We start from the raw sequence: 14594 nt of genomic DNA, 5'->3' as shown, positions 1-14594 counted from the left end.
GACGTGCAAGGGTATTAATGTATTCAGTACGATGAAAGTTAGTTTAAAGCGATACAGCCAAATATTTGTTACCATTGAGATACTTCATCATAAAACAAAACAAAAATCATCGTCGGGCTTCTCAAATGTTGAATGCTTGGATTCTGAAAATTGCTGTCCATTTAATTCCAAATACATTTATGTGATCAAAAGGCAAATATACATTAAGTGAACAGAAGCCTTCAGTATAATTTAAACACCCTTCACATAGTTCTCTCTTGGGATAACAGATGCAGAGTTTGTTTGGTTTGTTTCTTAACTACTTGGCTACTTTAAGTGAACCAAATGACTAACAGAACTGGGAAGAACTTACATAAAGATATGCCATTGTTGCTCCACACATTACTCTGACAAAACACCTTCCTTTGCACTGTCTGGAAGTCACTTCCAACTTACAGATGTTACCAGGAAACTGATACTGTAGGTGTTGTCACTGTTAGCTACACAGTCTCTTCAAATTACCTCTCAAACAGCAATCACACAGGAGGTGGCAGAAGTTTTCCTCTCAAAACATGTGGCCATATTACAGTAAAAGAGAATCCAGTATGAATTAATATAAATCCTGCTTAACTATCTTTTAGCATGAGTGTATTAATCACCAAAACCTGGCAAGTCTATGAATGTAATATTAGGTTCATTTTTATAGACAATAAAAGCATTTTCCATTAAAAAAAGTATTCATTTCACACTCATAACACCCACGGAGATTCTCCATGGGGGTAAGTGAATGAAAAAAAAGAAGCAAACAAATGACTTCATGATGCCTTAGCTCAGGCCTTATTACATTAGGTTACAGAAATGGCTTCAGGTCAGACTAGAGATCCAACTCACTTTGCCAATACTGAACTTTCAAACAGCACTGATTTTTTTTCCCCCACTTAAGTACTGGGATAAGCGCTTTGCCTTATCTATGCAGCAGTGTTACTCTCCACTGCTACAGGAAACTTCAGGATGGACAGGAGTGAGTTACAAATGCATGCTTTGTTGAGGAAAGCATGGGAAATGTGAGACCACAGACTTAAGTTCTCATCTGATGTATGAGCAACTGCATGGTGAAATATACTCCAGGGTACAGAGAACCCGTTTTAGCCTGTGTCCCATTTGGTGCTTTGTTTTTAAAGGTGCCGGAACAGTCAGAAAAACGTTGAGTTGAAGTGAGACAAAATACCATGTCTGGGAAGGAAAGACATTTCTTAGAGAAGAGAATGCCTGTGGGGACACTGCATAAAACAGATCATTTGCACTGGTCTTTTTCTCATTTACCTTACAGTAAATCCTAATTGATCTCACTGCAGGGAACAGAATCACACTGCTTAATTATCCATTTCAACAAAAGGTGCATCAGGTTCACTTAATGTAGTTGCATTTTGAAACATCTGTGATTAAATAAATCGTGGATATGAAGATAAAATCAGAGATGATAAATGAATGGAACAATCAAAAAAGAACAAAAAGGAAGCCTGGAGTTGCCAGATGTCCTGGTGAGAGATGAGATGTCCAGATCAGAGTGCTATCTGGGACACTAAGTCCAAGCATCAGCAACACTGTTTGCAGTGAGGAAGAATGCTTAACCCCACTGGCACATTCTGCAGCCCATCCTGGTTCACCAGGAGCTCTAAGGCCAATTACGCAAAATTTCACATTTCCCAAGCTTCAAGAATCCAACTTCCCACAGTGACACCTACATCATTAGATGAGCAGACTGTGTTCAGGAGTCATCCAGCAAGTCCAGTCAGACCTCTTAATCAGAAGTCAATGAAGCAGCCATAGATACCTGTCTGCATATTTTAAATGCTGTTCCTTCTGCTTTCATTTATAACTGTGCAATTTTCAGATCCATTAAGTCAAGCAAAGAGGATAAACATGGGTGCTTAAAGACGATACTGTATACCCTGGCCAAATTTTTGTAATGGGATGTGGCTTACCTTACACTGACCTTACAGTTCTCAAGTAGGTTAATGTGGTATCCTCAAACTTACAAAGCCTTGACAGCTGCAGGTAAGCTCTGAGACTCACCCAAACTAACTCAAAATTTCAGCAAAAAATATTTGACACCTTTACTCTTAACTATTTACCATGTTTAAATCAATAGCTTAATAAACACATGAGGACCACAACAGCTTGAAGTCTTCAATTCACTGTGGTTTTTTTTTTTAAAGATCAAAATGTGCATTTACCAGGCATTTCTGAAGAACCTTAAAACAGAAGTGAGTGTGGTGGGAAAACATCTGATAAAATTGACAGTACAAAAATAAAGACTATAATATATTGGTACTTGAACAGTTATCCCCAGACCTCGTTTTTCTTCATTTCAATGAGGTTTAATTGTCCACTTTGAGAAAACACAGACACAGAAATGTTCATTTTTCCAGGGCAAGAGTTTAAAGTGAGACCAGACAAAACTGGGACTTCACTAAATACTTTTTCAGAAAGAGCTATTAAAAGTTACTCATGGTAAAGTAATAGACAGTGAAACTATTTACCTCTTTTAGACTATTGGGACTGACAGGAAATCCTTTTCCTCCGGAGAGTGTGGAATACTTCTTTTCCAGATTACAGAGATTCTCTTTTTCCTGTTAATATTAGAAATAAAGTTGTATTAAATACCAATAACAGTGTCTTCTTTCAGCATTCTGAAAATGCTGATTCTTTTTAAAGAGCTAAATACGATTTCCCTTATGGTCAAAACCAAACCAAACCAAATGAGACATTAGTTTCACATAAATTTCCAAAGGAGGCCTACAAAGATGGCAAAGGGCAGACCCTTTGCCCTCCAGAGAGCGCAAGGCACATCAGGAGCAGCTGAGGCCCCCTGGTTGGTTCAGCACAGAGCAGAGGAGCTGAGGGGAGGCCTGATGGCAGCTGCAGCCCCTCACAGGGAGCGAAGTGGCAGTGCTGAGTTCTGCTCTGTGTGACAGCAACAGGGCCCAAGGGAATGGCATGGAGCTGGCAGGGGAGGGGCAGGGGGGGGCTCATATTCTGTGTTCTTTTATTACATGAAATGTTGTTTCACAATGCATTAAAAATATGTAAAAGACAATACTTACCCTCTGCAGCATCATTATTAGGTTATTTTTCTCTTTTACAAAATGATCTTGTTCTCTTTGTGCTTGTTGGACAATATGATTAGCTTGTTTTTTGAGAGCAGAAATCTTTTCCTAAAATATATATTTATGTATGTATCACCTTTTATATATTTCATTTTCAAAGCACAATACAGCCAACTGCAAAGATAACGTTCTTAATACCTCATTCATTCATAAGAGCTAAGTAGTAGGAAAAGAAGTTATAGCACAGCTCATTTCTTCTCTGAAGGAGACGAATCAAACAAGATTTAGACAGCAAAGAGAAATTTCTTCGAGAGACAAAACAGAAGAACAACAGCATATGTGCTTAGATAACATAGTGACTAAGGTCTCTATACTGAAAGTAAATGGCTTGGAAACACAACTTTCGATCTATGAAAAGTTCATATTTAACCAGTTCAAACAAGATCTTTACAATTGATCTTAAGAATTACAATTTATTCTTAATTTGGTGTCCTATTATTATTAAATAATTTTAAATCCTACGATATCACTTAATATCAATCATCAACCAAAAATAACTGCAGTTTTGTCCATAAAAAATTAACCACCTTGTTTTATAATGTGAGAACAGTACTTCAGTGCCTTTTGTGAAAAATTTAAGGGTTTTATTTTCATATTTTTATTCAAATATGCAAAGAAGGCATTGAACGTTATCCATTTATTTCCTCTCAGAGAAGCACCTGATTCAGTACGCGTTACATCAGCGGGATGTCAGTTTTGCTCTGCTTCGTTTTCTCAGAGAGAAACATTTTGTATCATTTCTTGCAACTACAACCTGACAATCTGTATTTCATCTCCTTTATGCGCAGCAACAAAGAACAAATGGATTTAGTGTTAGTGCTCTTACCTTTCTACTGACAATGCTGCGCTGATATTCAGCTACCTCACGCAGGAGTTGTTGTGTCAGATTTTCTTTCTCTTCATCTAACCTGCTTTCATGTTCAAGCTGCTGAAATTCCAAGTCTTCAAAGTGTTTGCTTTCTATGTCCAATAGATCAGCATCCTTAAGCCAAAAAAAAAAAAAAAAGGAAAAGAAAAAAGTGACATTTCACTCATTGATAACAGAATAAACAGACTTACAAATAGGAAAAACGTCAAAGAAATACTGTTTTAGACTGTATCTCATGTAACAGGCTCGGAAGCTCAAGGCTTTCAATTACCTACTGTCATGAGAGAACAAATAGGCCTACTTGCTATTTTAATGAAGCTTTCTCCATTATTCCTAGTGTTCTCCCACTGAAAAATGACAGCTGTATTGTAAAGGAGTTGTCTTTCAATGTTTAGAGCAGAACGGAGCCTCTGCAGCACTCCAGCCTAGCTGCCATGCAACTAAGTGCAAATGAATTCATTGAGGTTGCCACATGCCAAACTGATCCCAGCATCTGCTCATCAACCAAAAAAAACCAAACAACTCAGGAAGTATCATCCCAGTTGATGAACTTGAGAACTGCATGCTGAACTAACTAATCATGGCAATACACATTCAAATGAAGGAGCCTGGACAGCACTTAGAATTTTCTTAAGTCCAGCCCAAGCCTTACTACTGTTTTTTAGTAGCAGACATACAAATACAAGTAAAGACAAAGTGTAGCTGTCTCTTATGTACACTGCCATCCATGAGCAATACTGTCCAGCTATGCTGGTTGTGCAGCCAGTGGCTGTAGGGGCATCACTGAACTGGAGCTGACAATCTCTCCCTATACAAACACACAAATAAGAGCTGTCCTCATACACACAGACACTAGTCAGTAGGTATATTGCTTCACAAATGGTATCAAACCAATTTTATGCATTCTACTGGATGAAAGCCAGATTTCTTCAAGGGGCTGAAAGCTTCAAAAGAGACCCAAGAAATAAAAACAAATCTGCCTTCCACCTAACAGAGGATGAGACAAAACTTCCAGTGCTTTTCAGCACAAGAACTGAGTAAAAACCTTTCTCACAAAATATCCGTGTATTCATAACATCAATCCCCACTTCCAGATTTCTGAAGAAAAAAGAATTTTTAATAATCATGGTATTGTTAATTATTAAAGCTCTCTAAAATAAACACATTGTACATCATTTGATACAGGTTTTCCTACATAACCTGTAACAATTTATTTTACTGTGGAGAACTGCTAACTTAGTCATTTTAACCTAAGGCAAATAGAGAGTGACTGATGATGTCCACAGAAGTCTCCATAAAGGCTTTTTAAAAACAGCTTTCAATGTATCAGGGAAGTTGCAAAAGTTCATGAATTCAAAAAACTATATAAAATATCAACATATTCTCATTATTTTCCAAAGATGTGCTTTTCACTTGAAGTAAATAGCAAAGAGATCCAAAGTAAAGACATGGGTTACAAATGACAAGAAAGCAGTTACCTCCAGTACGGAATCACCTCATTCACACTTGCTACCCACCTTCAGCTTTTGAAATAAATGGAAGGGCCTTGATGAGGCAGGAAAATCAGGAAGTTCAGGCTACTTGGTATCAAATAAACTGTTACTTGGGCAGAAGATGAGACAGATTCCAGAGAAGGCAACTGACAGTTGCATAGGATTTGTAGAACAATTAAACTCACTGTATGTAATGACTTCCTGAGCAAAGAGGAGACTATCTCCACTCCTGCCCCTATTACTAAAACAAATATACATTAAAATACTTTAACTTAAAAAAAAAACTCTTAACAAACCACAAACATGATGTCTCTTTAGTGAACTCTGAAATCACAGGCTTCTCCAGCATTACTACTACTTGTCATGGCACTGGACAAAAGTCAATGGCAGAGTACCAAGTCCTTCCATCCAGAGTCTTGCAAAATCTGAAAAAATTAGTGTTTTCTCTGAATAGTTAAATATTTCTTAGCAACTGGCACTGTCTTTTCAGATCTTTGCAGGACTCTAGGCATCTAGTTTAATCCACCATTCATGTATAATAAATACATACAAATGCATAAATGCATTATGGAAATAAGCTTTACATGAGGCATCAGAAAGATTACTGCTCTCCCTGTGTGCCTTCTAGAAAGTCTCAGGTTTCATCAGGCTTCAATGAAGCGTTCTCCCTGTCCAGCAGGAAAGGTGCTTGTCTGTGATGGGCACTGGGAAGCAGCCCACCAGTCAATAGTTTACACAGACACTGCCAATTGCCTGCTTCCCATCTCAGTCCAAACTCCAGACCCACACCACAGTCAGATGCTATAGGGAAATACGCTGCTCTCACCCTGGGCACAAATCATGAAGTTACCCAAGTCCACAAGTTAAAACAAAAATTCACCACCTACACATCTACTATTCTGGCAATGAAGTACCACAACATAAGGTCTCTCAAGTTTATGTATTTAATTCTATACTCCTTATGCTTGGGGAAGAAGAGATTTTTTTTTCTTTTCTATATAGATAGAATGCTTACAAAAAAGCCATAACTTTTCTCACCCTTGATATCACAATACTGTGCATAATTTTAGCGAAAACAACTACTACTCCAAGCACAGCAGCCTCAGCTAACTCCCACTACAACTGGCATAGAATAATATGCAACAGAAGCAAATTTACATCAAGCTGAACCCCACTTTTCAAGTTTTGTCCCACTTTCAAATCCAAAATTGATACTAAGCCAGCCTAAATGAAAATATATATATTCCATTGGCCCAAACAGATGGAAGTCAGAAGGCAGCAAATTCAGACTACATGGTGGGTGTGGTAGGGCAGTCCAGCCAAGACTGGCAATGTGCTCCACAGTCTTCCAGTTGGGGTCTGATGTTATCATGTTGCAACAGAAAGGCTGTCTCCTCTGGCCTGAGTCTGCAAGTTTAAGCCTTCAGCTTAGTCAGCATTGCAATGTAGCTGTCAAAGTTGATGGCTTGCCCAGGTTCCAGGAAATCCAGAAGGATCCAGAAGACCGAAAAGCTGTGTGGAGTAAAAGTATCTGGGGGTATTAGTCAACAGATGGCAGAACATTAGTGTGTGCAGGTGGCCAAGCAGGCCAGTGGCATCTTGGCTCGTATCAGAAATCGCATTGCCAGCAGGAGCAGGAAGGCAATTGTCTCTCTGTACTTGGTGCTGGTGAGGCCACCTCGAGTACTGTGCTCAGTTTTGGGCCCCTCACTATAAGACACGGAGGCCCTAGAGCATGTCCAGAGAAAGGCAAAGCTGGTGAAGGGTCTGGAGTGCAAGTCTTATAGGGAGTAGCTGAGGGAACCGGGATTGTTTGGTCTGGAGAAGAGGAGCTTCAGGAGAAAGAGACTTCATTGTTCTTTAAAACTCCCTCATAGAAGGCTGTGCTGAGGCAGTGGCTGATCTCCCACACAACAGCAATAGACAGAATGGCTTTGAGTTGTGCCATTGGAGGGTTAGGTTGGATATCAGGAAAACACTGATCTCAGAAAGAATGGTGAGGCATTGGGACAGGCTGCCCAGGGAGTCACTGTCCCTCAAGGTTTTCAAGAAAAGGGTAGATGTGGCACATAGGGACATGGTTTAGTGGGCACAGTGGTGACTAGATGTTGGACTAGATGATCTTAGTGATCTTTCCTAATTGATTCCACGATCAATCACAAAAAGACACTGCACATCATTTTACCCACTGAGGGCTGGATCTTGAACTTTTTCACGTCACCACTCCACTGGCTGCCAACTTGACTCCTACTCATAGTGATAACACCAGATCTCACCATCTCATCGCCAGTAATGATATTCAGTTTCATACACAGTTCCCTGGTTGTAATCTTCCAATTCAAAAGATGAACTGATAAAGGTGCTGTTCATCTTGTGTGTGACAGCTGTGCATGGACACCTGGAACATGGCTCGTCTTTCACATTACTGTTGCCACTGCTGAAACACAGAACCCACTGCCTCATTATGCTACACCCACCGTTTGGTCTCCAGAAATATTCAGCAAGTGCTGATGAACATCAATGAGTGCAATTTTTTCCACAATGAGGAATTCAACAGCACACCTCCCTTCACCCACATTTCCCTGTCAGATGCCGTTTTGTCAGGCTGCCCCTCTGCTGCCATCTGTCGTGCAGCAACAACACGTAAGGGAGTATTTATGGGAATGTTTAACCTCTGCTATACCACCAACATCCATCTCTGACATCATGGGCCAACATAATAAAGAGGAAGCATTACTTTCTGAGCAGCCCTCAGAAATGACTGCAAAGGAAAGGATTTCTTTTAAAACTTATGAGTTACTGCTTAAGGTTTCTTTTTCATTTGCTCGTTTTTGTTGTTGACTGTGTGTTTTTTTTTGTTTTTAATGTAACTTACAAAAAAAAAAAAAAAAAGCTTGTATTTCTCAAAGGCATCAAACAAACACCTTAGTTACTACAGAAGAATTTAAACTTGTGTTTTCTGAAGCTGGATTTCTTTACTTCAGGCTCCTTGAAAAACAAAATAGAATTCTACAAATAAAACAATTATTATACATTTTTTAAAAAGCGCCAAGAATATTTTCTATAAAACAAAGGACTTTTTATGGTCACTGCTATTCAAAATTTTCTTACTGATATAAAAATGCTCAACTCAGAAAAACTGAAGTTTCATTTTCTGATGTTATTTTGAACGCACAGTATTGAAGCTTTGTAAGTGATCTCCCCCATTATAGCCAACTACATATGCTGCATAAGCTATATAATATTGACACTACAATCTTCCACAGAAAATAAATGCACTTAAACTGACAATACTGTAGCTTTTTCTGTTACAAATTATTTATAATAAAATCAAGTTGCAAGTAGACTTCAAAGTTTAAACAAAAGAACAAAAATACAACTAATGTGAAGCTAATGAAAATGTAGAAAAAATAAAACCATTAAAAAAAGTGATATAATCTTCACAATGGAAAATTCAAAGCACAGTTCAGCTTAACAGCTAATGTACAGAAGAAAGGATGTTATCCATAGTGCGAGACAGCAATTCAGAGCAATGCAAAGAAAAAGCACGTAAAACAAAATTAAACAACATTGCTAGTAAAGTGTTAAAATGGTTCATTTCTCTAGCCAAAGTTCAATATTATCTGTGTGAGAAGAATAATAGAGCGATGCTCTACTATTCATCTGAACACCACCATTCCAAGACTCTTCATGCAATCCAGCAGGCCCTTAGGTGCTAATTACAGGTAAGCAGCCCAAAGCTTTAGAATCTGTTCAACACAAAATGCTTTCTAATCCACCCGTTTGCACTCTACTTGGTTGCCACTATGCAAAATATTTATTGCAAGCATTCTATGAAAAGGAAACTCTCGTGCAAATATCTTCAGGCACCTCATAGGATACCTGAAGCAGAATATGTTAGACTTAACTCTAAAATCAACAACAGAAAAGTTAATCTTGAAACTCGCTACTGACCCTCTTCAGCTGCTGCTGTAATTGTTCCCTCATGGACTCAGGGCAATTATCAAGCTGCGTCTTCTGCTCGGAGTAAAGCTCCTGAAGCCTCTCTAGTTTTTCCCTCTCAGCATCAAGTTTTAATTTTTCCTGAAGCATGAACCAGAAAATAAACAGAATTACCTTCAAACTGAAGCAGTTGTTAGTGATTATGACAGCGTGTGGCAAAAACTTAACCAACAGTTGAAGCGTGTAGGTCAATGACAGATACTGCTTGTAAGCTGAAACACAATCATGGGATGCGAAATGATAGAAACAAAACATTAATAATTTTAGTAGGGTAATTAATTCTCTCCCTCATCACTGCACTTTGTTCCCACATCTGGATGATGCCTCTACTGCCCGCTGCTCAAATGCTTGTCTCACCTAATGAAAAAAAAAAAATGGAAATGATATCCATGTTAGTCAGGTAACATAGGAAGGAGAGAGAAAACAGCAGCTTTTAGAAAGGAAAATGGATGGAAAATGACTGTACTTCAGCAGTGAGCAGAAAATGGATTTTCCCAAGAAAACGAATCACATGTTTACATGCTTCTGGACAGATAAGTACCTTTAGGAAGCAGTGAAAACATAGAATGAGACAGAGCTTTATAAAGAAACAACTATGGGACAGGAAGTCCTGTTGCAACAGAAACACCAAATGATTTAACAAATAAATTCATTTGCTTCAGGATACAGGAACTGTAACCACTCCCTGGAATCAAAGCCGATGCTCTGCCTTCCTGGTCTCTTTTAACTAGCTCAGCTTTCTTCTTGTTCCACTAGAGCAGCAGTACTCACCACACTGCTTATTACCATCAAAAGCCTCTACCCTTTTCAACCTTCAATCAAAGGCTACTTGTTTTGTGTGCAGCCCTACTCTCAAGACTGGCTGCAAATCACTTCAAGTCACCTTGCAGATTATTTGGCTTCGGACTCAGATTCAGGAACCAATAAATTGGAATTCAGAGAATTCTTTCGGTGCCTTTTACTTGCATGTACCCTGGCCAGCACAGCAGATACATTTTCTTCAAGAGAGTAATTAATAGCTTAAAAAAACAAATTGCCTGATATGCCATAAGAACTGAAGGTACCAGTAAGTCTCTGGAGACCACTCTCTACTTCCTCCTAGAGTCACACCAGTACAGCTCCTTTTACCCACTTTTTCTTCTGTACCTAGGCATCTTTTCTCAAATTGTGTTTCTAACTCTCCAATAATCTACAGCTCAGTATCAGCCCAAACATTCCAGCTGCCTCCTCTGCATGCTCCAAGAACAGTTCAAGTTTGCCACAGCATCCACTCACTCATCTCTTTCAGTCCCAGCCGTTATTAAAGTCAAACACGTAGCTCAGCAGGTACAACATACTCAGCTTTGCAGCACCCCTACAACACACACCATAGAAAATTACTTTTGTATGTAGAACTTGCCACTTTAAACTCTGAAATGGGCCTTCCCCAAAATCTTCTCTTTGTTAACAAAGTTGTCAAACTCTTCCACACAGTCAAGGCACAACAACAAATCCACAATAGCTCCATGCTTTCTTTACAGTTGTATCTCTGAGCAGGATAATTGGCTGGGATTACTTTTCCCTAGTATTTAAAAATAACAGGAGGAAATATTCTCATTCAGTCTCACTGTGAATCAAATTGCCAGCTCTGCTGTTTCCATTTACACGTGCAGTTTCCCAGCACATATAATTAGATGAACAAAGTGCTGAACACAACAGTTGGTTGGTATTTGTTCTTAAGCTTGTAAAAGTGAGCAACTGGGCCAGCATATTCAATTACCTGCACTTCCTTTACTGGTTTTTGTCTTGCAGCAGCATAAACAGGCTCAGAAACACAGAGGATGAAGTGTGCAAATGGGAAAAATAAGGGAAAATCATGCAGCTCTTGAGATGTCACCTCCAGATCTCTGTCCCTAAGGAACCCCCATTTGCTAAATCATCTGTACTTCAGTGCAGAAGGAATCTTGAATAAACCAGTAGTCCCCCTCCTCACAAACCTTGCTGTTCAACCTATGGTCTGCCACATTGCTAGGCAAGTAGAAAGAGGAAGATGGAATAAAATCTAAAGCTTCAAGGACTCCTGTGACCTTACATACAGTACTGTTCCTCTGAAGCTATTAATAGGTCCCTACATGTCTATGTGCTGCGACAAGCACACTCACTTGTTAACAACCAATTCAAACTTTGTGTATGAAGAGATATCATCAGCAAGAATAAAACTCACTGAGAATCATGCCAGAGATACTATTACTTCCTCGAGAAATTAGGAATGTATTCCTTTGAGATTGAAAGTGATCCTCATTTGTCCTATATATAGCATAGGAAGTGCTCACATCCCACCAAACTGTCTCCCTCCAAATTGTGCAGTCTTACAGGAAATATCGCTTTCAGCAGTGAGAAGCTTTACGCGTTTTGCAGCTGTGGAATTCAGTTCATCAACATCCCTAAGTTTGCATTGGTAAAGATAATTTAATTCACAAAAGTAGTCAAATAAATAAATGAACAATCGGATTTATTTATTTTTTTTCATCCAGACTCATTTATAAATGAATCCAGGTAAACTCCTTCAGAGGGAAAAAGATCAAGGACTTTAAGCTGTGTCCCTGTAAGCAGGACACAGCTGAGGCAGACTACTGGGTACTGTGTGCTTAAGACAAGCCAGGACACAGCTGTGAATAGAGCCCATATACTCAAGCTGCTCATCCTCACCTTAGCCATAGAGACTTGTGCCCATTAAACACTTTTCTGCAGACAACTGCCTCTGATCTCCAGTGCCCATCTTAGAACCAAGCTATCCACAGTCTGAATTGTTGCCAGTCTCTACAGAAGAGAAATAGAGCTCAGTAAAACACAGCATTTAGTCTTAGCTGGCAAACCAGCTCGTGCCATGTGCTGCCTCCCATTACAGGTTATGTGAACTTGGGATCAGCCAAGACAGACAATAGGACTGACTGGTGTTTTGATGATCCTGGGGCACAGCTTGGACCAGTTTTGAAGGGTATCTGAATACCATGCAGGACAGCAGCAGAAAGAAGTGGGCTGTTATCATCCCCTGAAAGCAAGACAGGACGGCAGCAAAGCACCCATGCTATTGAAGACAGAGACTACAAAAGTTACAAAAGGAATTCTGATATGGTAGAACTGATTTTATGGGCAAAACGGAGAAAACAAAGAAAATCTATTCAGCACACATAAAACATTTCACAGATAGCCATAGAATCACAGAACCATTAAGGCTGGTAAAGACCACTAAGTTCATCTAGTCCAACTGTCAACATGTCTCCACCATGCCCACTAACCCATGGTTCTCAGTGCCAGACCTACACAGTTCCTGCACACCCCCAGTGATGGTGACTCCCCCACCTCCCTGGGCAGTCTGTTCCAGTGCCTCACCACACCTTCAGAGAAGTAATCTTTTTGTAATATCCAACCCGAACCTCCCTTGCTGCAACTTAAGGTCACTACCTATAGTTACCTGGGAAAAGAGGCGATTAAAGACAGTCATAGCCTCTATAAGAATGGGAAGAAGGAAAGGAGAGATTAATTGCTTATGTGTTATCTCCTGCAGTTAAGGATGCCCTGTGTCTGATCAACACTGCTACTAGCTCACAGCAAAATGGACAGAATGGCTGGGTGAATAGAGTCATTCTACAACCTGAAAGAAAGAGAAACTGCAAAGAAATCCCCTTCCATTCAGCAGGTTCTCCTCATCAAAATGCTCCCCCTAGAGCGCTCCAGGACCATCCTCATTCTAACTCACCTGCAACTCATGTTAAGGTAGCAAGGTCTTATTACCCACATCAATCCTCGTATGCATGCTGTCTCTTTGTATGGAGCAGGCTAGTTTCGCAGCTCTCACAGGTTTCTCAGAGTAAGGAGAAACATACACAGCTGTTTGTTCCGAACAGCATCTCCATTTCATCTCCATGTTCTCACCCCTAGTCAAATTTCCTTCTTTTACACTCCAAAAGAACATTCCACCCTACTTCCCCCAAGACTACAGAAAACAGAAGGACCACATGTGCTAGAAGTGGAGGAGGAAAACAGGCTACAGAAATAATTCCTTTGCGATTGGATGCAGTGTCAAGTTACAAAGTTTTCCGATTCAGTAAAACATTTTTTGGTAAGAAGCAAGAAAATCTAACATTATCTGCTCACTGATAAAACTGGTCTAAACCCTGCTGTGAATTAAGAAAGTAGTCTACTCCCTAACAAGAAGCAGGCTAGGAAACATTATATGTGCTGAAAAATGTTGCAGGAAGTATTAAATCTGTACCCCTGCAAACTGAAAGCACTTCCAGCACAATGGCTGAATTAAAAATAGATAAATAAATAGATAAACAGATAAATAAATCAGACTGTTTAAATTAAGCAGATCCTCCTGTAAACGAGCACATGCTCCTCTTTATTTTCAGACAACTCTTTACTGCACTCTTTGGCCTCTTTCAGGAGAAAAAAGCTTGTTGTGATTTGGTCTCTAAATCTCTACACGTTTCATGAAAGAAACCATTAAAGGACCAAACAACAACAAAAGTATGCCAGGCCTATGAAAAGGAACATAATGTGATGGACGAAGGTATTTTCACGATAGTTATTTTTACTGTACAAGTAGTAACTAGCGCAAGAAGGACATGGAGCTTATGGAGTGGGTCCAGAGGAGGAAAGATGATCTCCTGTGAGGAAAGGTTGAGGGAACTGGGCTTGTTTAGCTTGGAGAAGAGAAGGCTCTGGGGAGACCTCAGTGTGGCCATCCAGTACTTGAAGGGAGTGTATAAGCAGGAGGGGGAATGACTGTTTATGAAGGGTAGATGGTGATAGGAAGGGGGAATAGTTTTAAACTGAGACAGGGGAGAATTAGGTTAGATACTTGGAGGAAGCTTTTTACTCAGAGGGTGGTGATGCACTGGAACAGGTTGCCCATGAAGGTTGTGGAGGCCCCATCCCTGGAGGCATTCAAGGCCAGGCTGGATGTGGCTCTGGGCAGCCTGGTCTGGTGGTTGGTGACCCTGCACACAGCAGGGCGGCTGAAACCAGATGATCATTGTAGTCCTTTTCAACCCAGGCCATTCTATGATTCTATGATTTTATGGTATGATCATAGCA

The 14594-nt window shown here is 39.8% G+C and overlaps 1 protein-coding gene across 6 annotated transcripts in view; it reads right to left on the bottom strand.

Annotated features, from left to right (window-relative positions):
- PHLDB2 (pleckstrin homology like domain family B member 2) overlaps positions 1–14594 on the bottom strand; it is a 64453-nt gene that overhangs the window by 20521 nt on the left and 29338 nt on the right. For 3 of the 6 annotated variants that reach the window (XM_072351294.1, XM_072351313.1, XM_072351329.1), the window contains exons 7-10: positions 9465–9593; positions 3976–4131; positions 3087–3197; positions 2523–2612 (exon numbers count right to left, since the gene is read on the bottom strand). In XM_072351294.1, the coding sequence (XP_072207395.1) occupies positions 2523–2612; positions 3087–3197; positions 3976–4131; positions 9465–9593 (486 nt within the window). The remainder of the gene's footprint in view (positions 1–2522; positions 2613–3086; positions 3198–3975; positions 4132–9464; positions 9594–14594) is intronic. The other 3 variants (XM_072351303.1, XM_072351320.1, XM_072351335.1) reach the window with 1 other exon arrangement.

Source organism: Excalfactoria chinensis, chromosome 1 (assembly GCF_039878825.1).
Source record: "Excalfactoria chinensis isolate bCotChi1 chromosome 1, bCotChi1.hap2, whole genome shotgun sequence".
NCBI classification, from domain to species: Eukaryota; Metazoa; Chordata; class Aves; order Galliformes; family Phasianidae; genus Excalfactoria; species Excalfactoria chinensis.
Note: the sequence above shows the minus strand (reverse complement) of the source record. Positions and strands in the feature narration are given on the sequence as shown.